This window comes from Notolepis coatsorum (assembly GCF_963971535.1).
Source record: "Notolepis coatsorum genome assembly, chromosome: 7".
NCBI classification, from domain to species: Eukaryota; Metazoa; Chordata; class Actinopteri; order Aulopiformes; family Paralepididae; genus Notolepis; species Notolepis coatsorum.
The window spans coordinates 65,025,219-65,050,224 of record NC_140171.1 but is presented as its reverse complement, the minus strand read 5'-3'; the positions used below and the strand labels follow the sequence as shown (position 1 = coordinate 65,050,224).

Genomic DNA, 25,006 nt, shown 5'->3' with positions numbered 1-25,006 from the left:
TTCTGCACCTATTTCCGCCTTGAACAGCCTGCAAACTACCTAACGCCTAGTTTATCACTGGTTAAGCTTAGGCGACTCTTTCGAAGTTGGTTAAGGTTAGAGTTTGGAATCAGGGCTGGTGTTCTATCGCCCTGCTCTAAGACAAACTCTAACCTTAACCAACTTCGAAAGAGTGCCTAAGCTTAACCAGTGATAGAAACAGGCGTCACACGATTGGCGCACATGTCACATGACCAGAAACGTCAGTGGCCAATCAGATCGCAGAACTGGAAATCCGTTGGTAAAAGTAATGACGCGTGGGGGTCAGAGGCTGAGTTTTAAAGCTTGAGTGAGGATACTGGTATCTTATGAAACTACTAACAATCTAAGGTATCCATTCCAACCATGTCATGCTAGCTCGTCGGTAAGGGGGCTAAATAATGCTCCAAAGATTGACTGACATGGGCATTTTCAAAGGGGCTCAAAAAAATCAAAAAAAAAAAAAAAACGCACATCCTCCGTTCCTTGGTGCTGAGCCAAACTGTAAAAACAGTAGTACATGAGCATGAACATACTTGAAAGACCGGAAGAGTCTAAACGTTGTACTATCTGCTGTTGGACACCAATAAAACACCTTTGGAGCATTTAAAGTGAGTTGCAAGCCCCGCTTTGTTAATCAATTTTCAAATGGAAATGAGTTATATGGGTAGCCACAAGCCCTAAATTTACATACATGCCTACTTTATGCTAATCATATGCAGTTTTGGACAGACACCATGCCTTTTTGTGTGTGCATGCAGTAGTAGTGTATTTAACTATTTCTGCATACTTTTAGCGTGCATCTTGTAATGTATACACCTTTCAAATCAGTCATGTAGTCTGAAACCACAACAACTTCAACATCCCAGATTACAGACGGAGTTGTGTTGTGGGAACGGCACAGCGCACTAACGATATATATATATATATATTTTAATCATGTAGTGTGTAGAGTGCTTAAACAGTTGTGGAATTGCATGAATTGGGTATGCCTGCAAAGCGGAGATTGTCTGGATCCAATGAGCCAAATTGTATTCATGTGTGATTATGAATAGATCCAATTTAATTATGTTCAACTCTGCTCCTGTTATATGTCAGGCTAATCGAATAAGGGGAACCATATAACCTTGAGAAACCCCTATGGTAAAAAAGACCATAGGCAATTATTCACCCAGAACCAGGCAAGTCACACAGCTTCCCAGGTCTATAGGCTTGCATCTAGATTCATGAAAATAGGGCCCCCAGTAGCAATAGGCAAAATGTAGAGCATAATGAATTGACAAGCTGGAAAAAATATTTAGCTAATTCAATCCAACTCTTGCCAATTGCTGGTTAAGTAATTCAGATAAAATATTAAACATAAAAGAAAAAGCACAGAATGTGAAATAAGTGGAATAAAATTTGTCCAATGTCTGGTTTCCTGAAATCTAAAGAGATGAAGTACATGTCAAATGACAGAAGACTCTAGTATTCAGGTAATAATGAAAAATAGATACAAAACAAAGTTATATTTTCAAGCCTTTGGGGGCTCTTCTCTTAAAGGAAAACTCCAACATTTTGGGAAATTAGCTTATTTAACATCTTCCCTGGAGTTAGACAAGAAGATAGATACCTTTTTTTGTCTCTGTGCGTGCATTTAGCTTAGGGAACAGTCGCTCCGTTAGCGTAGCTTAATCACTGGAAGTGGGTTTTTTTTAGAGCCTGACGTTCCCTACAGTCACCAAATACACTCCAAATACAACTCCAAAACGTTCCTGTAAACATGTTGTGAAGTGTGTATTTACCACGTGGAGAAATAAAAAATTATTGAATTCGACAATTACGCTTTCTAAGCAGATTATTTTGTACATTATCTAACGTTAACACGAACCTAAACTAACGTTACAACTAACCTAAAGTTAGTTTAGGTTCGTGTTAACGTTAGATAATGTACAAAATAAACGGATTCGGCTGCTATAGACGTCGCTCTTTTAGTTTGAAAACCCCCAGAAAGGAAGTCATTATATTAGCTTTAGTATTAGCTCCGGTTAGCTCCAAGCGTACAGTAGTTAGTAGTATATTATCAATACCAGCCATTGGATTACTGTTTTCTAAATTGGGGAGGCTTTTAATCGTCAAGGTAAGCAGATTTTAAGTCATGGTATCCATAAACTTCAATCGGTTCGGATCCTTTGAATGAATGAGAATGTAAACAAACACGACTTCCACGTAGAAATCACTGACTGCGCGCAGAGAGGAGTCGTTCGGCAAAAAATTGTTCCGAGTATATCTGCTTAGAAAACGTAATTGTCTAATTCAATTATTTTTTTATTTCTCCACGTGGTAAATACACAGGTCACAACATGTTTACAGGAATGTTTTGGAGTTGTATTTGGTGACTGTAGGGCACGTCAGGCTCTAAAACCCCCCCACTTCCAGTGATGAAGCTAAGCTACGCTAACGGAGCGACTGTTCCCTAAGCTAAATGCACGCACAGAGACAAAAAAGGTATGTATCTTCTTGTCTAACTCCAGGGATGATGTTAAATAAGCTAATTTCTCAAAATGTTGGAGTTTTCCTTTAACACTTTCAGTGCCCAGCACGCCATATCACGTTTTATCAGCCCAATGCCTGAATGCCCACGACGTTTATTAGCGTTTTATTTTCTTATTAGCGATCTGAATTAATATTTCATCAACCGAGTCTCCCGTTGGTATGCAGCCCCTGTAGGAGCTAAGATGTGAAAAAACCGCCCCCTATCGTCTCCCAGATGGTAATGCCCCTTTTGGAATGGACTCAATGAAAATGGATGAGAAAAGAAAAATCCGGAATCCACATTTGACTTCTCAGGCATGTAACCCGAGCCGATCGGATTCATTGTGGACCCTCAGAACAGCGTGGAATACATATGTACAGTATGTAGCGTTGGATCAATAAAAGCGATCGATATTTGGAATGGCAATCAGGAATTGGAATAATCTTTTTGGATAACATCTGATCTCAGGTAAGGAATCTATTTTACCAGTCTTAGGATAATCAGACCTGTGTGGCTGTGCGAGCGATCAGGAAATAAGATAATCGATTTTTCAGATCGCCTATATAGCGTGCATACGTACATATATACTATCGATAATCTAGCGTTTATTTGAAAACTATTCATAAATAGGCCGAAAATCTTTATGACAACGTTTGTGTATTCTAGAATATTCCAGTAAACGTCTTTTATCATGGAATATTTATATTTCCCTTGAAAACGAGGGCTTTTCAAAATGCTATAAAACTGAAATGAACAGATAAAAAAACAATCCGCTTCGACAATGTTGACTGGAAAACGAATCATTGATAAGCGACGGGCAGATTAGACATAGCCATAATTTAAAATATAGATTAGGCGTTTTTAACGCTAACATTGAAGTGGATGGTGGGCATTAAAGCACTAAATCTGCTGGCACTGAAAGTGTTAAGTGCATCAGCTAATCAATATTTGGTTGCCCTGCGATTACTATTATTCTCATAGGGAAAACCACCAGCAATTGTTGGTTTAAATTACAGAGGCTTGCATATGCATCAACCCAATACTCACGATAACAAAAAAAACTAAAATGTCCTTGTGGAAACTCTTATTCAATCATTTCACATCTAGACAAGTGAGGTAAGAAGTGTTTCACGCATATGGTCACATGTGCCATATCGCTGCACTGCAAGAAGCACAAATGTACATATTTAGGCTTAAATGTGCTGTAAGTGATAGACATTTTGGCGTTGCAGATCCAATATGAATTAAGGTCCAGCAATTGCATATCCTATTTCTCACCTAACATGTTGTCACATATTTCAGTGCAACATTCAGGTGGGAAAAGGTTTGGATAAAGTGGGAACAAACGTTTATTTTCTGTTTACTACAGAGTGGAGGGACTGGGAGACCTGTTAACTGACCAAACACTCTATATCAGTGATGGCTATTGGAATGTAGAGCTACTTAATACGTATTTCAACAAAAGGAATAGCACTTACAGCACCTTTAAGTATTAAACAAAACAACTCATACAATCTTTTAAATCATTAATAAAAACAGGTATTTTTGTTAAACCCAGACACAAAAACTGATTGTATTACATTTGAATGCTGAACGTAACTTATCCTTCCCCGTCCTATCACATACTAAGGGTCTCAAGTTCCAATTAAGGGGAAGAAATATATAAATGATGGACAACCTATTTAGCAGATAACTTTATGCACATTTTTTAAATGCTTCTTTAAGTGACCCGACTGTGTAAACCTCTTGGAGCATTGTGGGCAGGAGTGTGGTTTCTCCCCCGTATGCGTGTAGGTGTGCCTTTTCAAATTATTATATTCTAGAAAGCCTTTCCCACAGAATGAGCACCAATGCCTCTTCTCACCCTTATGCCACCTCAGATGTACATTAAGTTCCACTCTCCTCTTGAAGGTTTTGGGGCATTGGTCGCAGTGGAATGGTTTCTCCCCAGTGTGCACTCGAATGTGGACTTCCACGTCGCGTTCGGTAAAGAACCCCTTGTCACACAATTGGCAGATGTAAGGTTTCACTCTGCTGTGGACCATCTGGAGGTGTTTGGTGAGGCCAAAGCTGTAGACAAAGCCCTTGTCACATATGTGGCATTTGTGGATCCTCCCATTACGGTGCACCCTGTTATGGCGTTTGAGACACTTGGAGTCTGGGAAGTTCTTTCCACAAAGTGTGCAAGCGAAAGGTTGACCACCACTGTGGTGGCTGACATGGCTTTGCAAGGCAGACTCGCTGCTGAGCACACGACCGCACTCACCGCACTGGTTCTTAAGCAGACGTCTACCAATAACAGCCAATGGCTCCAGCGGTGATTCGATTTGTGGTGCTCTGATAGGTATGATTGGGTAAGTGATGGTGTGGGGGTAGACAGTCTTGTGTGCGGAAGAGGGGTGCCAGGTAGAACCAGGGATTTGGGCAACTGTCAGGGATCGTATTCTTGGGGTGGAGGGAGAGGTATTGAAGGGTGTGCCCAGCCGGGGGCTGGCACTTTGGGAGCGCTGTTGGGGAGGTGTGGATGCCTGGGTTTGGGATATTTTACCTCTCTTTTCTGGTATGAGAGATGAGCTCCTTCCCTTAGTTGTTGGTGATCTACTGGATGCCAGCCTGGGTGGGGTCCACACAACAGTAGCCTTAGCTTTTTTCAATGCCTCACAGCTAGCATGAGTCTTTCCAGATCCAGCTTCTGCACGATTTTGTGTCGACTTTGGCTGGTTGACATTCTTTGTTTTAGCCAATTTCTTAACATTTGAGGCTTTAGCCAACTTCTTAGCATTAGTTGCCATGGGTGATGTTTTAGCACTGGACACTCTGACAGACTTTCTAGGACTAGCAACATCTTCATCTAACCTGGGTTTTTTGGGGCTGACAGGGGTGGATTCACAAGCAGTCCGTTTAGAATTAGAGCTTTCTTTAGCCAATCTGGGTTTTTTAGGATTGGCAGGAGTGTGTTCCCTAGTATTGTTCTTGGGGCTAGAGTCTTTAGCTAATCTGGGTTTCTTCAGATTGACAGCACTGAGTTCACTAGTGGCCTTTTTAAGACTAGAGCTTTCTCCATCGAATCTGGAATTCTTAGGGTTGACATGAGTGGGTTCACTGGTAGTCTTTTTAGGACTAGAAATTTCTTCATCTAATCTGGGATTTTTAGGGTCGATAGAAGTGGGTTTACTAGTAATTGTTTTTGGACTAGAGCTTTCTTTATGTAATCTGGGATTTTTTGAGTTGATAGGAGTGGGTTCAATGTTAGTCTTTTTATGACTAGTGCTATCTTCATCTAATCTGGGATTATTAGCACTGACAGGAGTGGGTTCACTAGTAGTCTTTTCAGGACTAGCATTTTCCTGGTCTAATCTGGGATTATTAGGGCCGTCAGGAGTGAGTTCACCAGTAGTCTCTTCTGGACTAGAGCTGTCTTCATCTAATCTGGGATTCTTAAGGCTGACCGGGGTGGGCTCACTAGTAGTCTTTTCGGGACTAGAGCTTTCCTGATCTAATCTGGGATTATTGGGGCCATCAGGAGTGAATTCACTAGTAGTCTCTTCTGGACTAGAGCTTTCTTCATCTAATCTGGGGTTCTTAAGGCTGACAGGGGTGGGCTCACTAGTAGCCTTTTCGAGACTAGAGCTTTCTTTATCTAATCTGGGATTTTTAGGACTGTGCGGAGTGGGTTCACTGGTAGTCTTTTTGGGACTAGATCTTTCCTGATCTAATCTGGGATTATTAGGGCCATCAGGAGTGAGTTCACTAGTAGTCTTTTCTGGACTAGAGCTTTCTTCATCTAATCTTGGATTCTTAAGGCTGACAGGGGTGGGCTCACTAGTAGCCTTTTCGGGACTAGAGCTTTCCTCATTTAATCTGGGTATTTTACTGCTGACAGGAGTGGGCTCACTCGGATCGCTTTTAGGGCTAGGGTCATCTTTAGCCAATCTGGGTTTCTTTGCAATGACAGGGGTAGGGTCACGTTCCATCACCTTTTCTAGAGTTGGTGGAATTTTATTGCGCTGTAAGAGGGGTCTGATGCGATTGCGGAGTCTGATCACAAACCTTTTCCTGTAACTCATAACAGTCTCTGTGCCAACCACATTATCCTTGGATGAAGCCTAAAATTAAAAAGAAAAGTTGGTTAAGTAAATAATGAAAATGAAATGAAAGAACAGAAACATACATAAGTTATGATTTCAGTGTTATTTTCTTTTTATAAATAACTTCTTGTGAACAAAGATTTATTTCTTGTTTTCATTTTTACAGAAATTATTTGATTTTGTATTGCAATTATTATTGAAAATACCTGCTGTTGGACTGTTTGCTGAACTACAGGTGACACTGCCAACTGCGCCAAGAACTGGGTTTTGGTCATTTGTGAGCGAGGGTCAGGTAAGATGTCTTTGGAGACCACAGTGATAGGTGACTCTTTCAAAGTGGAGAATGATTCGGTAGATACATTGGCCGTCTTAGACACTGTAGCATTTTCTTCTGTACATACAGCTGCTGATGGCTTATCTTGGACAGCAGCTAGAATCCTTGGTGGTGAAATGATTGGTAAACGACTAAGCGCCTCTTTTGACATGGAGTGAGTTTCGGTGGATACGGTTGATGTCTTAGTACCTGTGGTGTTTTCTTTTGTAGAAGCAGATGAATATGACGGAGTCAATATGACTGCTGATGATGGTTTCTCTGGGAGAGGAAAAGTCACCCTTTGCATGGATACTTGCAAACGCCTGGTGATTGGCGACACTTTAAAACTGGAGCGAGTTTCAGGGGACAATGTTGATGCCTTAGCAACTGGGGCATTTTGTTTTGTGGATGCAGTCAAGGGTGGCTGAGTTGATATGACTGCAGATGATGGTTTCTCTTTCACAGAAACTGGCACCTTTGGTGTTAAAGAGATGGGTGACTTTTTCAAATTGGATAGAATTTGAGTGGATAAAGTTGATGTCTTAGAAACTGGGGAACTTCCTTTTGTTGAAGCCGATGAAGATGGCGGAGACAATTTGACAACTGATGGTGGTCTCTCTTGGACAGCAGCTGGCACCTTTGGGGGCACAGAGACTTGAACATGACTGCTGATGTGAGACTCTTTCAGACTGGAGTGAGTTTTTAAACTGGAGCGAGTTTCAGGGGACAATGTTGATGCCTTAGCAACTGGGGCATTTTGTTTTGTGGATGCAGTCAAGGATGGCTGAGTTGATATGACTGCAGATGATGGTTTCTCTTTCACAGAAACTGGCACCTTTGGTGTTAAAGAGATGGGTGACTTTTTCAAATTGGATAGAGTTTGAGTGGATAAAGTTGATGTCTTAGAAACTGGGGAACTTCCTTTTGTTGAAGCCGATGAAGATGGCGGAGACAATTTGACAACTGATGGTGGTCTCTCTTGGACAGCAGCTGGCACCTTTGGGGGCACAGAGACTTGAACATGACTGCTGATGGGAGACTCTTTCAGACTGGAGTGAGTTTTTAAACTGGAGCGAGTTTCAGGAGACAATGTTGATGCCTTAGCAACTGGGGTGTTTTGTTTTGTGGATGCAGTCAAGGATGGCTGAGTTGATATGACTGCAGATGATGGTTTCTCTTTCACAGAAACTGGCACCTTTAGTGTTAAAGAGATGGGTGACTTTTTCAAATTGGATCGAGTTTGAGTGGATAAAGTTGATGTCTTAGAAACTGGGGAACTTCCTTTTGTTGAAGCAGATGAAGATGGCGGAGACAATTTGACAACTGATTGTGGTCTCTTTTGGACAGCAGCTGGCACCTTTGGGGGCACAGAGACTTGAACATGACTGCTGATGGGGGACTCTTTCAGACTGGAGTGAGTTTTAAAACTGGAGCGAGTTTCAGGGGACAATGTTGATGCCTTAGCAACTGGGGCATTTTGTTTTGTGGATGCAGTCAAGGATGGCTGAGTTGATATGACTGCAGATGATGGTTTCTCTTTCACAGAAACTGGCACCTTTAGTGTTAAAGAGATGGGTGACTTTTTCAAATTGGATCGAGTTTGAGTGGATAAAGTTGATGTCTTAGAAACTGGGGAACTTCCTTTTGTTGAATCAGATGAAGATGGCGGAGACAATTTGACAACTGATGGTAGTCTCTCTTGGACAGCAGCTGGCACCTTTGGGGGCACAGAGACTTGAACATGACTGCTGATGGGGGACTCTTTCAGACTGGAGTGAGTTTCAGTGAATGAAGTTGACATCTGACATGCAGCTGAAGATGCTAGAGTTGAACTTGAACTAACTGCAGCTAATGTCTTCTCTTGGACAACAGCTGCCACATTTGATGTCGGAGTCGATTGGACTGCTGCTGTTGGTTTCTCTGGGACAGAAACTGCCACCAATACTGGCAAAGATACTTGCAAACGCCTTGTGATATGAGACTCTTTCAAACTGGAGCAAGTTTCAGAGGATGGAGGAGCTGATACATTAGAAATGGGGGCATTTTGTTTTGTGGATTCAGCTGAGGATGGCCGGGTTGATATAACTGCAGATGATGGTTTCTCTTTCACAGAAACTGGCACCTTTGGTGGTAAAGAGATTGGCGACGTTTTCAGACTGGATTGAGTTTGAGTGGATAAAGTTGATGTCTTAGAATCTGGGGAACTTTCTTTTGTTGAAGCAGATGAAGATGGCGGAGACAATTTGACAACTGATGGTGGTCTCTCTTGGACAGCAGCTGGCACCTTTGGGGGCACAGAGACTTGAACATGACTGCTGATGGGAGACTCTTTCAGACTGGAGTGAGTTTCAGTGAATGAAGTTGACATCCGACATGCAGCTGAAGATGGTAGAGTTGAACTTGAACTAACTGCAGCTAATGTCTTCTCTTGGACAACAGCTGCCACATTTGATGTCTGAGTCGATTGGACTGCTGCTGTTGGTTTCTCTGGGACAGAAACTGCCACCAATACTGGCAAAGATACTTGCAAACGCCTTGTGATATGCGACTCTTTCAAACTGGAGCAAGTTTCAGAGGATGTAGGAGCTGATACATTAGAAATGGGGGCATTTTGTTTTGTGGATTCAGCTGAGGATGGCCGGGTTGATATAACTGCAGATGATGGTTTCTCTTTCACAGAAACTGGCACCTTTGGTGGTAAAGAGATTGGCGACATTTTCAGACTGGAGTGAGTTTGAGTGGATAAAGTTGATGTCTTAGAAACCGAGGCACTTTCTTTTGTACTTGCAGCTGAAGATGGCGGAGACAATTTGACAACTGATGGTGGTCTCTCTTGGACAGCAGCTGGCACCTTTGGGGGCACAGATACTTGAACATGACTGCTGATGGGGGACTCTTTCAGACTGGAGTGAGTTTCAGTGAATGAAGTTGACATCTGACATGCAGCTGAAGATGGTAGAGCTGAACTTGAACTAACTGCAGATAATGTCTTCTCTTTGACAACAGCTGCCACATTTGATGGGCCAGAGGGCAGAATGTGCAAAATAATAGGTGAGTCTTTCAAACTTTGGAAAGAGCCAGTGGATGAAGAAGGTGATGTCTCAGAAACTGTGGCTTTTTCTTTTGCAGCCGACTGGTGATTTGCTTGGATAGCAGATGGTTTCTCTTGAATAGAAATTGTAACTTTTGGTGGCACACTCACAGCAAGTGTTTCTGATGATACAGTTGATATTATAGAAACTGTGGTATTCTCATTTGTGGCTAGAACTGGTGTTTGAGCCGACTTAACTATTGCAGCTGGTATAGTCGCGGTAACCTCCGATTGTTGTGATTGCAAAAGAGGTGGCTGAGTTGTTGATACTGGTACAGTTTGAGGTAGTTGTGTTGACTGCTGCAACACAACTATCTCTGGAGCTACAGTGGACTGCTGTTGCCTTGGTGCCACAGTTGAGATCGGTCTTGGAACTACAATTGTTATTTTAGGGTGAGGTAAGGACAGCTGTTCAATTGAGGTTGTCGATGTCTGTAAGGTGACAGTGGTTTGCCTGACATTAACAACTGTTGCTGCTGGAGGACCAGAGGAAAGAGAAGGGTTTGCTAGGTGTAAGTCTGTAGCTGTAGAGGCAGGTGGTAAACTGCTTCGCTGTGCAGATACGACTGTTGATAAAACAGTGGGGAGCTGTGCTGGGGACAACACTGTTACTGTATGGGGAGTGGAAGATGATATTGTTCTGGGTATGATAATGAATTTCTGAGGGGTGGGATTGGTTGAGTGCTTTGCTACCACTGTAATTCGTGGATGTGAAGGGCATTGCTGTAAAGACTGCATGCTTTGAGGTGTTTCGGTTGACAGTGGTATTGAAGGTGCAATGATCTGGGGAGGGATAACAGAATATTGCAGTTTTGGCAGAGAAATTGCCTTAATCTCAGCCTGAGCTACAGTAGACAACTGTTGCTTTGGAGGCACGACTGTAGTTTGAGAACAGACCGATATAGCTGGTAAGCAATTCACATCTGCAGAATGCTCCGCTGAAGGCAGGCAGACTGTTGTTTGGACCGATACTGTAGGATGCTGTGGCGTTGGTGCTATTGCTGAAGCTTGAAGATATAGAGGAATAGGTTGTTGACCTGGGGCCAGAGAAGTAACGTGGGAAATAACCAGAGGTGGTGACCGAGTTCGGGGTCGTGTTGCAGTTGTTGATTGTTGAGAGGATGATGCATTTTCTACATCTTCCTGGTATACAGACGTTTGAGCATTTACGGCATCAATTAGTAGCATTGCATCCTGAAGAGATGGGTATGAGGAATGGCGTTCCCGAGGAGGAACTGATGATGACTGCTTTGGTAACTTTGTTGAAGGAGTGTTGCGTGTCTCAACCACTGAAGACACTTTAATAGATGGATATTGAATTTCCTTTTCATCTCTTTGCACTGGCAGTGAATGAAGGGGTGTCGATTTTGAAGCAGATCGTCCTCTTCTGGGAGGTGTGGTTGGAACAGAAAAATAACTATCCTTCATTGACTGTTGTTGGGATTCAGGCGTTTGTGTTTTCTTTGGTGGTCGTCCTTTTCTGGGGGTTGCTGCTGAAGCAGCCAGAGTTTTTTTGACCGGATGTTGTTGTTTTGCAGACTTTGGTGGTCGTCCTCTTCTTTTAGGAGCTTTGACTGCAACAGGCAGAGAACTGACCTTAATCGTCTCTGCTCCTGTTGATGTTTCGACTGTCTCCTGGGCTGTAGCTATATCACTTGATGGGGATTGATTTTCCTCTTCCACTTGCTGTTGTTGAAGTTCATAGAGTTTTGATCTCATTGGTGGCCGTCCTCTTCTACGACTTTTTGACGAAACAGGCTGGGACATTACCTCAATCTCTGCTATGCCAATTTCTACTTCTTGAGGTGTTACAGATGGTTTCTCTTTTGTAAGAGGCTCTCCCTTTGCTGGCTTTTCAGTTGTGGGGGGTACAATCTGCACTTTGCCAATTTTTTTGTCTACAGGTGATTTCTCTTTTGTCAGGGGTGTTACCTTTGATGGCTGGACGACTACAGATGGTTTCTTAGTAGCATCAAGTTGTTCGTTTATAGGGGTAACAACCTCCATTTGCAGTTGCTGGATGGCTGCCAATGGTTGCTCATTCTCAGGGCGTTGAAGCACTGACTGAGCAACTACAAGTGGTTGCTCTTCATCTAGTGTAATGACTTCTGTCTGAGTTTTAGAGGGTACAAGAGTTTCTGGAGTTTGCAGAGTAACCTCAGACTGTTCTTCCATTTTATCTTCTACAGATGATTTCTCTTTTGTCAGGGGTGTTACCTTTGATGGCTGGACGACTACAGATGCTTTCGTATTAGCATCAAGTTGTTCGTTTATAGGGGTAACAACCTCGACTTGCAGTTGCTGGATGACGGCCAATGGTTGCTCCTTCTCAGGGTGTTGAAGCACTGACTGAGCAACTACAATTGGTTGCTCTTCATCGAGTGTAATGAATTCTGTCTGAGTTTTAGAGGGTACAAGAGTTTCTGGAGTTTGCAGAGTAACCTCAGACTGTTCTTCCATTTTATCTTCTACAGATGATTTCTCTTTTGTCAGGGGTGTTGCCTTTGATGGCTGGACGACTACATATGGTTTCTTAGTAGCATCAAGTTGTTCATTTATAGGGGTAACAACCTCGACTTGCAGTTGCTGGATGACCGCCAATGGTTGCTCCTTCTCAGGGTGTTGAAGCACTGACTGAGCAACTACAATTGGTTGCTCTTCATCGAGTGTAATGACTTCTGTCTGAGTTTTAGAGGGTACAAGAGTTTCTGGAGTTTGCAGAGTAACCTCAGACTGTTGTTCCATTTTATCTTCTACAGATGATTTCTCTTTTGTCAGGGGTGTTACCTTTGATGGCTGGACGACTACAGATGGTTTCTTAGTAGCATCAAGTTGTTTGTTTATAGGGGTAACAACCTCCATTTGCAGTTGCTGGATGGCTGCCAATGGTTGCTCATTCTCAGGGCGTTGAAGCACTGACTGAGCAACTACAAGTGGTTGCTCTTCATCTAGTGTAATGACTTCTGTCTGAGTTTTAGAGGGTACAAGAGTTTCTGGAGTTTGCAGAGTAACCTCAGACTGTTCTTCCATTTTATCTTCTACAGATGATTTCTCTTTTGTCAGGGGTGTTACCTTTGATGGCTGGACGACTACAGATGCTTTCTTAGTAGCATCAAGTTGTTCGTTTATAGGGGTAACAACCTCGACTTGCAGTTGCTGGATGACCGCCAATGGTTGCTCCTTCTCAGGGTGTTGAAGCACTGACTGAGCAACTACAATTGGTTGCTCTTCATCAAGTGTAATGACTTCTGTCTGAGTTTTAGAGGGTACAAGAGTTTCTGGAGTTTGCAGAGTAACCTCAGACTGTTCTTCCATTTTATCTTCTACAGATGATTTCTCTTTCGTCAGGGGTTTTACCTTTGATGGCTGGACGACTACAGATGGTTTCTTAGTAGCATCAAGTTGTTCGTTTATAGGGGTAACAACCTCCATTTGCAGTTGCTGGATGACCGCCAATGGTTGCTCTTTCTCAGGGTGTTGAAGCACTGACTGAGCAACTACAATTGGTTGCTCTTCATCGAGTGTAATGACTTCTGTCTGAGTTTTAGAGGGTACAAGAGTTTCTGGAGTTTGCAGAGTAACCTCAGACTGTTGTTCCATTTTATCTTCTACAGATGATTTCTCTTTTGTCAGGGGTGTTACCTTTGATGGCTGGACGACTACAGATGCTTTCTTAGTAGCATCAAGTTGTTCGTTTATAGGGGTAACAACCTCGACTTGCAGTTGCTGGATGACCGCCAATGGTTGCTCCTTCTCAGGGTGTTGAAGCATTGACTGAGCAACTACAATTGGTTGCTCTTCATCAAGTGTAATGACTTCTGTCTGAGTTTTAGATGGTACAAGAGTTTCTGGAGTTTGCAGAGTAACCTCAGACTGTTCTTCCATTTTATCTTCTACAGATGATTTCTCTTTTGTCAGGGGTGTTACCTTTGATGGCTGGACGACTACAGATGGTTTCTTAGCATCAAGTTGTTCGTTTATAGGGGTAACAACCTCCATTTGCAGTTGCTGGATGACCGCCAATGGTTGCTCTTTCTCAGGGTGTTGAAGCACTGACTGAGCAACTATAATTGGTTGCTCTTCATCGAGTGTAATGACTTCTGTCTGAGTTTTAGAGGGTACAAGAGTTTCTGGAGTTTGCAGAGTAACCTCAGACTGTTCTTCCATTTTATCTTCTACAGATGATTTCTCTTTTGTCAGGGGTGTTACCTTTGATGGCTGGATGACTACAGATGGTTTCTTAGTAGCATCAAGTTGTTCGTTTATAGGGGTAACAACCTCCATTTGCAGTTGCTGGATGACCGCCAATGGTTGCTCTTTCTCAGGGTGTTGAAGCACTGACTGAGCAACTACAATTGGTTGCTCTTCATCGAGTGTAATGACTTTTGTCTGAGTTTTAGAGGGTACAAGGGTTTCTGGATTTTGCAGAGTAACCGCAGACTGTTCTTCCATTGTATCTTCTACTACGGGTGGTATGTCGACTGGAGGATTCAGTTCAGGGGCTTGGGTCTGGGCACCTCTTCCACAGCTTTGCTCACTGGCTCCAGCTGGATGGGATGTTTCTGGGTCCCCATGAGTCTCCTGATCTTTCTGAAGGGGAGCCACCCCACCATGTGAAGATGGTTGGGTGAGGAGAAGTCCCTCAGGGGTGCTGTAATGTATAAGGTCCTTGAGTGCATCTGAGAAGACAAATGAAAATAAACATACAATTTTTACAAACAATGAATTAGCTAGATTAATTGTCTAAGAATCAGATCATTTGAGTTGAATATCTAGAGTTACATCAACTTTATATAAAACAATATATGTTTTTCATCCTGTACCTGGAATTTCACTTAGGATTTGTCGGCCGACTAAAGTGGGTTCACCACCCTCCTGTTTCAACAACATAAACCTCGGAACACAGTCATCACAATCAGACTCCTGTGAGGGACAGAAGACACGCACACATATTTAATAAATTCACACAAACCTAAATGTAATTACAAATATTATATTGTGACCTGCATACCAACCTCCTTCTTTATGAGTATAAATGACATTTGAGGATTGTCCTCCCCTGGGGTGTCATGGTGCTGCTCCTCCAGACCTTCTTCCATCTCCTCCTGCTGCTCCTCTTGCCTTTGCACTGAAGGACAGCTCTCCACCACCATGGGGTTCAGAGGAACAAGGTCTGTGAAAGGAAATAAAATAGGGCTGATGACAATGCAGGGCTCGAAATTGCGACCAAATTGGTCGCATATGCGACCGAAATTGTATCCGTGCGACCTCAAAATATAATTGGGAGCATTCGTGCAAGTGAAAATAATTGTTCTGTATTGGTCTGTAACTACACATTTTCAAGACCCCTCCAAGGCTGTACAGTGCGATGAGGGTGTCGCATATTGGGCCTAAAATGGCTTGTGTGAATAGAAAAAAATATTTGGGGGCACCCAACCAGTACTGATTTCAACCTTTCATTCGCATTTCACTCAGGCACATCCGAAAAAATATTTTTCCGGGTTCACCCGCGAGCGTTTCCGTCTAAACATGGCCTTAGACAAACAAAACACTTTGCTTTCATGAAATATTGTAAGCAGTCATTTGAGGCTTTATAAAAGCAGCACAATGAACACAAATCTGTCAGTGCAGAGGCTGACCTCATCTTAAATACTCATCTTAAAATAACACACAGCATTGCTTGTTGTAGTTAACACTTTGAGTGCCAGCCACGCGTTGTGCCAAGGACGAGAAATCTCGTTATTTAATCGTTATTTCTTTTATTAGCGATTTCCATTCATTTGATCAATCTAGCCTCACGTTACCATTGGAACTATCTCTGAGCTCGAACAGGGAAAATACCGCCCCCTATCGTCTCCCGGATGGTAATGCACGCATTGGACTCAATGAAAATGTATGAGAAAAGAAAAATCGGGAATCCACATTTTACTTCTCAGGCATGTAAACCGAGCCGATCGGATTCATTGTGGTCCCTCAGAACAGCGTGGATTATGTGTTTCGAGTACCCAGCGTTGGATCAATAAAATATTTGGAATGGCGATCAGGAATTGGAATAATCTTTTTGGATAACATCTGATGTGAGGTAAGGAATCTATTTTACCAGTCTTGGGGTAATCAGAGTTTTTTTTCACATATATCTCAACGTGTCCCCTATATGTGTATCAGGGTTTCCGTTAGAAAAAATTGTTGCCGGTCTCAGGGTCCGGTAGATTTTTATCTACCGGTCAAATGAGAGAAATTCCGGTCAGAGTTTATTGAGCTTAAAAACAACAGGCTATATAAAGAATGACATCCTCAAGGCATGTAGATTTATAATATTTTAACTTAAAGCTAGGCTACTTTTGCGTATACAGTCATTATATTCCAAATAAAATAAGTCCAGAGACTCCGTGCTGCTGCCGACTTTAAATCAAATAGACCTGTGTCTGTGGGCAGTCGGCCCGACATTAATAAACAGCAGTCTGTTATAATCACATTTATGAGCTAACGAATTCCGTTATATTGGACATTTGTATTAATTATATCAAGCGAAGAACTGAGAAATTTGGCAGAGAGACGGCAACATTATCGTGGGTTTGCGTGATGTATATCTCCACCTAGTCCCAACGACTTGGTGCTGGTCATAATGTCCGGTGAAAACAACTCCCTCCAAGCACAACTTGACCACCCGAACCGTACCAAAACAGGCCAAAATTAAATAGCCCATGCGACGAACGATTCATTACATTCGTTTCATCGTTGCTCCACCAAGCAGCCGGTCCAACAATATCAGCGCGAGCGCCGCAGTTAGTTTGCAAGAAGCATCCAGCTGCAGACCCGCAGAGCAGCTTTCCAGGTCTGGGGACCGCACTGTGCCAGCAAAGCTGGTGGGTTCTGTGGGTCTGCAGCTGCATGTCTTCCGCAAATCCAGCAGCAAGCTCTCGCTGAGCGAAGCAACGACAACAAACGCAATGATTGTTTCGTTCATCGCATAGGCCACCCAACTCCAGCCCATCCAAATACAATTCAAATAATCAAACTGTGCCCAGAGGGAACTATTTTCACCGGACACTATGACCGGAGAGATTAAATTTGTCGGACTTCAACAGATTTTGCCAGTCAAATACCGGTAATTACCGGCTAACGGAAACGCTGATGTGTATGTGTGTGTGTGTTGTGTTGACCAGGAAATAGATAATCGATCTTTCAGCCCGCTTCTCTAGCGTGCATAAGTACACATATTAGGCCTGTCGCGATAAGCAATACATCAATTTATTGCACGATAATGAAAATGAATGCGATGATTTTGACGGGCGCGATTAATTGCTATTTGCGTGTTTGTCATTTTAACAGCAGATACTTTCTTAAATGCCATCATCCCGACAGAGCAGTGTTGACGGGGAGCTCTGATGTTATTAGCATTAGCTGAAGCGCTAGCTGAAAAAGCTAGTTTTAGCTTAACGTTACCGTGGCTAAAGTTGGAGCTATTCATAATCCAGCAATAATTGCTGCAGACCTGCAAGCAAAGTACAGCAAGTTGGCAAAGGAGTATTCCAAGGTAAATAACTTTTTCACCAGTAAGTTACTTTATTATTTCCATCTAGCTCACGCTAACTGGCTAACCTAGCTCACGCTAACGTCGTCACTGATCGACCTCTCGCACACAATTAATTACATGTTGCGGACAGCCATACCGGTGACAATGTTTAGCTTTTAGTGCCAAAAGATAAGAGTCTGAGGCGGAGTCTCAAAAGAGAATGTTGAATATTTATTTTGCATCGAAAATCACAACACACGTTACTACTAGTCAGAGCCTCTGCAGACTGGATAGCAAGTGCAACAACGTATAATGTCCGTGCGGAATGAATGTCGGAATCGGAAAGGAAAAAATGGTATCGGAACATCTTTAGAAATAATACAAGGTCTAACCAATTAAATGAAAAGCCATTTTCGCATTTATTCTCTCAACTTTAGCCGCTCTCAATTTATTCTCTAAATTTTAGCCCATATACGTCAAATACGCACGCAGCCACTTATAGTTATTCTGAGATGATAATTAATCTGTATCTGGATAACCAAGGCACGGATTTTGTCGTATATATATACTGGTGTATTATTGCCCATAGATGTAAAATACGCTGTAAACGTTAAGCTAAAAACTGTGACAATGCCACTTATTTCAAATACATTATTTGAGATGAAAATTCATACAGTAAGCTTTGTTTTTAATCTGATGTGTGGCAGGAACAATTACAGTAGATCAAGCATCTGGGTAAGTATACTTGCCCTGATGCCTCAGTGTATATGTGTAAAAGGGTCATGGTGCAAGATGAGATATATGCCATGTCAGTTATATTTGCCCTATATATATTTTTATATGAAATGCTTCAGTTTAATTAAATATTTTTACGTTAATAATAATATTTACATTTATATATTTATAATTACATTTATAAATAGTATTATTATTATTATTATTGTAAAATATATATTTAATTAAACTGAAGCATTTTATATAAAAATGTAAATGGCTATATGCTATTTAACTCACCAGAACTAACCCGTGGCTCGTGCCATGCGCTCCTTCGCTGATGTCATCATTGTTTTTTTTTTAGGATATTTAAATGGGCTTCCAATGTTAAATAAAAGTGTATTGCACTTTGAAACGGTTTCCTTGCATTATTATGCTATTATCATTATATTAGTGATTTTTCTCTTTTTTGAGAACGTTTGGGAAATACATTTCTCAAAAAAAAAAGTCTATTAAAACCGCAATAATATCGCTTATCGCAATAATTTCTGGGACAATTAATTGCCCAGCTAAATTTGTTATCGTGACAGGCCTAACACATATACTATCGATAATCTAGCGTTTACTTGAAAACGATTCATAAATAGGCCGAAAAATGACAACGTGTTTTGTGTATTCCACTAAAGGGCTATTATCACAGAATCTTTATTTTTTTCTGAAATTTTCCAAAACGGTATAAAACGGAAATGTACAGATGAAAAAACAATCCGTTTCGTACATGTTGACTGCAAGCAAGTCATTGATAAGCGACAGGCGTATTTGACACATAGCCATAATATAGAATATAGAAATAGCTCCACGAAAATGATGAAATATCGGAAAATCAGTCTCAAGCGGCTGGCATTCAAGCGATAAATCGTAAGGCAGAGTTGATTTTGCACAAAAAAATATATATATATATATTTTTAAATAATCAATTTTTTTTTCCATATTTGAATCCCATGCGAAGCTTCGAAGTATTTAAGACAGCGCTACTTACTAAAATGAGGATACATTCCGTAATGCCACGCAATAGTGAAGAAATCAAGACCCTACAAGGACTTCGCTTGGATGTGCGAGTAAGTTGTTGATTGTGTTTGTTATAACTAAGTTAATGCGTCATTAACGTACAATTCTGTTAATGGCAATGCCACAATTTTTTTGCGCGCGATTAACGTTACATTTATTTTTAAAGCTAGACTTCACTCAGGTGTATTATTGATACTCTCATTGATACTCGTTTGTTTCTGACTCAAAGTGTGTGTGTGTGTGTGTGTGTGAGAGAGATAGAGAGAGATGGGGGGGGGTGTGCAAAGGGCAAGAGAGAAAGAGAGCTGGGAGTGTATGTGTGAGAAAGAGAGAGGGGGGGGGTCTGAGTGCTCAGCCCTTGTGTAGGTCAATATAACAAGTAATGTTTTCTTTCCCCTATTATTTCATGCACACTTTATTCATTGTTTTAAATAATTGTTCTCTTTTAAGTTATTTTGTGCATCACTCTGTTTTGAATTTGATGCAAATTTGCAATGCATGAGGGTCATCCTTTTGTGTTAAATGGCTGCATAAAGCAAGCATTTGTTGACTCTCATGTTGATAAGAGTATTAAAACTTGAAAAATATCTGTTTAGGGTAGATTTAGAAAAGAAAGAAAAAAGCTATTAATCGCGAGTTAACTATGGAAAATCATGCGATTAATCAGATTAAATATTTTAATCGATTTGACAGCACTAGTTATAACGTTAGTTCTGCATGTTTATATAGGTGTGTCAGCTTTCACTTTCAGTAAGTTATGTTTGTAAAGCCTGGATGCTAATGTTAACTAACGTTAGCCAGCCAAATTGTTTGCGGAACAATGTGTGCGTGTTCTCCTAGTCCCACACATAACACAACTGTCTATACACGCTAGGGGTGTAACGGTACGTGTATTCGTCCCACAAATTTACGGTACGGCCGTCACTGTGCGGTACGTGCAGCCAATGCGACTAATACGTGACAGCGCATGCAGGCACTCGCGAGGTCCGTGCGAGAACAGCGTGCGTGGCCGGGCACACAGAGTCCGACTTCAGAGGGTGAATGCGGAAAAGCGCATGTGAATGCATTTTATTTCCTTTTTTATGTTCTGGCAACATATTTGGGCTAAATATGCCTCGGTTTATAAATGTGTACAGAAACAATTCCGTTGCTTTTGTTGATAATATTCATTAATTTAATTGATATTAGGGCTGCAACTAATGACTATTTTGGTAGTCGACTAATCTGTCGATAATTTTTTCGATTAGTCGACTAATCGAAAAACAATTATATTAAAAAAAAAATATATATATATATATATATATAATTTTTTTATTCACTACCTATCTTTGTGAAAGTGGCTTCTCGGCTCTGGTCCAGCTGAAGACAGAGCAGAGGAACAGATTGGACATTGAGCATGACCTCAGAGTTGCTTTGAGACTCTTGTCAGGACCAAACAACATCCCCAGTTATCCCATTAGTTCCCCCAGAGCTGAGAAGCCACTTTCACAAAGATAGGTAGTGCAAAAAAAATATATATATATATATAATTTTTTTTTAATGACTAATCGACGCAACAATATCTCATCAGCGATTTTTCATAATCGACATCGTCTAATCGTTGCAGCCCTAATTGATATAGTGCTGTCATTTCATTTTCTAATAAATATGCATGATCAAGTTCAACAATGTGTGCATTTATTTTGATATTCGTTATTTCCACATTGAAATTACGCAATACATTAAGTGTGGGGTCGCCAAAAAAGAAATCCTCAATAAAATGGGGTTTTGGTATAAAAAAGTTTGAGAATCCCTGAACCCCCTCACCTCTCAGGAAAATTTGCCATGGCATCTTCTCATTTATAACTGACAGCACTCACTGCTTTATGAAAATAATATGGAAACAAAATAATAATACCCCAATTTCTTTTAGTGGAATATTGGCCTCTTTTACTTTATTTTGAAGACATTTGTTGAGATGAGGAAAAATTATGATGATACTGTAAATGTAAATCAATTGTTTCATTCAAAACATTTCACAATTAAATCATATTTTTTTTTGTATCTTGCAAAATATGTAAACATTTCCACTAGGGATGGCATCAATCCGATACCCAGTATCAGTATTAGAGTTGTTCCGATACCGATACGGGTATCGGAAATGCCGCCGATACTGCCTAAAATGCTGGTATCGGCGAGTACACGTAAATTCTAGCCTCCGATCCCATGATGTAATTTATCTCCTGCCGAGTCCTGCGGAGAGTGAGGATTATAAAATGAACATGTTTTAAAGTGTGATGCTGTGTCATTTTAACAGCAGATACACTTTCTTAAATTCCATTGTCCCCGACAGTGCGGTGTGACGGGGAGCTCGGACGGGAATCGGGATGTGTTTGGCTGGTGTTATGATAGCATTAGCTGGAAAGATAGCTAGTTGGAACAACATCCGCTTTTAACGTTACATCAAATCAGATGATCGCCTGTCCTTTCTCCAGGACCTAACACTGTCCGTGACCGTCTATCAACAATAATGCACCCACAGTGAATTGTATTTAAGTTAAGTAGCTACGGACTAGCGTTAGCTGACTATTACTAACGTTATCTTAATGGCAATGCGGGAAGACGAGCTAGGTCAGTTAGCTTAGCTTGATAACGTTACCGTGTCTAAAGTTGGTGCTATTCACATAATCCAGCAATAATGGCTGCAGACCTGCAAGCAAAGTACAGCAAGTGCCAAAGGATAAGAGTCTGAGGCGGAGTTTCAAAAGAGAATGTTGAATATTTATTTTGCATCAAAAATCACAACATGAACGTTCTATCTGCCACTAGCTTACAGACTGAATAGGGTATATCTGCAGAGCCACTGAGTAGCGAGTGCAACACCGTTTAATGTCCGTGTGGATCATTGGAGTAGGGTATATCTGCAGTGCTGCAGCACATACTCATTGATTAATGATACTAATACAAATCTATACAATCACCTGTTGTTGAATAAATACTATACGTTCTAGTTATTACTAAAAAACAGTATAACAGTATCTAAAAAAAAAAAAAAAAAAAAGGTATAATTTATATATTTTTTTTTAATTTTTTTTTTATGCACTGGTATCGGATAAATATCGGTATCGGCCGATACCCAAAGCTTAGGTATCGGAATCGGATCGGAAAGGGAAAAATGGTATCGGAACATCTCTAATCAGTATCGGTCCGATACTGGCCAAAATCACAGGATTAGATATCGGAAAAACAGAAAGTATCTTCCGATCCGATACATACCGTAAAGCGTGCCATCACGTAAACAGTAGTAGCGCAACAACAGTGTTAGTCAACTTGTTAGCAGCGCGCCGCGATCATGTCAACTGTGTGGAGTTATTTTAAACTCAAAGAATAAATAGGCAAAACAGCATGTGGTGTTAAGTTAATGTGTGCGGCCACCATACTGGGGTCACGGGCAGAGAAGACTAGGAGCGGATAATGGTGGAGCTACGGAGCTAACAAAATAAAGACACTCAAACAAATACAGAGGACTCACGTGTATACTTCTGGAATAACATGACACAGCCAAGTGTAATATCTGCAATGTAAGTATTTCTAGGTGTGGCAGCAACACTGGCAATTTCAACACCACAGACTTAATTAAACACACATGCAGATTAATCATGGAAGCGGAGTATGCAGAGTTTATACGTGCAACGAGTGCGAGAAACTCCCTGCAGACGGTAACAAAGCAAAGCTGATAACCGAGAAAATAACCAAATGTATTGTGCATGGCGACCAGCCCCTTTCTGTTGAAAATGTAGGTTTCCGACACTTAGCCAAACCGGCCTTTTATCTCCGACACGGCTATCCCAAATAAGTCCAATGTTGTGTTTCTTTTTCAAATGTAGCCAAGAGTAAAGAGCCTAACCCTATCAAAACAGCAGTCAAAGTGTATATTTTCAGCACTACGTTTGTTTACCAATGATTTTTAAATATCTGCGCATTGCACCGCAAAACTGGGGCAAGGCCAGGAAGCCGTCATGGAATCGCTGAAAGAATAAAAACTCATTCATGAGTAATGAAACAACACTTATATGATAGTTACTTTTTTTTTCTCACACTAGCTAGTAAAAGTAGAAATTAGGGATGGCATGAAAATACGATCGTTAAAAGCTTGGTTTATGTCCGGTAAAGTAATACTGATCGTTACACAGGTTCGGTAAAATAGACATCGGGGGTCCGACTCCTTACTTTAGCCAGAAGGTAATCCAAAAAGAATAATTCCAATGATCCCATCGGCGAGCGTGATTACTCGTTTATATGTAATTACATGTGTTTACGGGACACTATAGGTTTTGAGGTGAGCAAATCTGCTAGTGATTGCTTTGGAAGAGCTCCTCACACTCAGAGCGAGTCTCGATAGTACGGTTAATTCATTGACTCTCCTGTTCCCTTTCTATCAGAGTTCAAAAGGTAGGCGATACTGCCATATGGTGATATTCGATCGGCATTGCAATTCCAACGTAGGCAAACGAGCCAGGGACTTATAGAATGATCCGGATGATGGTTTAGAATGGGGATCAGATGAAAAAGATCAAAGGATCAAACCCTGAGAAATATCGGGTATGGCGCTCAACCGCTGGCGAGATAACCCGAGAAATGTCGGGTCTGGCGCTGTATGAGTTTGTGTAAAATGTTGAACAACAAAAACTGTTTAGTAGGGTTCTCAGGTTGTATTCACACCTCTTTAAAACAAAATTAAAACTATGTTTTTATGCTACAAAACATTTCGTGGACGCTAAATTAAAAAAATTGTTTATTGTTTATTCAAATGTACAGAGCAGTTTTGTTCGAGGGACACAAAGTGGCAAGGCTTTCCCAGCATTAGGCCACCATCTGATTAAAATTAGGCCACTATAACAAATGTAAGTTCTACTCAAACATAATGAATGAAATAACCTAATAATATGTTATTGTTGTTAGGTTTATAAACCATATTTTAGGTGAACATTGGTTAGTTAAACGAAATGCTGATACGTTCTAACTTAACCATGACCCGTTAGCTGGTTTCCCTCCTACTATTGTATGGTTTCCTGCGTGCATTGAGAAGCATAATAATAATAATAATAATACATATCTGGCTAATGATAAAAAACAAATAAGTTGATGACTAACGTTAACGTTACTCTTTATATACATTTTGAATTTTATAGAATTTCCACGTTCAAACACGCAACGATCCGTTAGGTAACGAATTTAAGTAGCTTTGGGATAGCTAGCCAACTCACCACATTGAATGGCCGTATCACTGATGGCGTTGCTCGGCCCTGGCTGCTCCGCTTCTCCCTCTTCAAGATCAGCGGTCGACGGTTGGTTCTTCGCGTTCTCAAAATCGTGACATTTCGATTTCAGGTCATCGTTCTCCTTCGTTATTCTCGATATTTCCGTTTTAAGCTCCTCGACCATAGTTTCGAAAAGTTGCGTTGTCTCCGCCACGGCACTCCTCAACATGCCGTCCATAACGGAGGCATACCTCGACTGAAACTCGTCCCCCGACATGACGACGCCGTTTGTTCCAATATCCACGCTATAAAAGAGGTCTAGCGTGATATTATGTCTTATTATTAATTAAGACATATGTTACGGTTAGCTGGAAAACGTTAAATAACCGATACGCGTTACACTCGTCAATATGGCTTCTCTCCGACACACGGTGCTCTCGGTG

At 41.2% G+C, this 25,006-nt stretch overlaps 2 protein-coding genes across 2 annotated transcripts; both read right to left on the bottom strand.

Annotated features, from left to right (window-relative positions):
- Positions 1-1,943: 1,943 nt before the first annotated feature.
- LOC311231309 (uncharacterized protein) lies at positions 1,944-8,002 on the bottom strand. Its single transcript, XM_084317853.1, has 2 exons — positions 6,828-8,002; positions 1,944-6,639 (listed from the first exon to the last, which is right to left on the bottom strand). The coding sequence occupies exons 1-2, from the start codon at positions 7,239-7,241 to the stop codon at positions 4,216-4,218; spliced, it is 2,838 nt and encodes a 945-aa protein (XP_084173979.1). The 5' UTR covers positions 7,242-8,002; the 3' UTR covers positions 1,944-4,215.
- Positions 7,837-24,846, bottom strand: LOC311231671 (uncharacterized protein; the record flags this gene model as incomplete). Its single annotated transcript, XM_084318299.1, has 5 exons — positions 24,570-24,846; positions 15,041-15,198; positions 14,849-14,948; positions 14,564-14,704; positions 7,837-7,931 (listed from the first exon to the last, which is right to left on the bottom strand). Exons 1-5 carry the CDS (start codon positions 24,838-24,840, stop codon positions 7,837-7,839), a joined length of 765 nt encoding a protein of 254 aa, XP_084174425.1. The 5' UTR covers positions 24,841-24,846.
- Between the last annotated feature and the right edge of the window lie 160 nt (positions 24,847-25,006).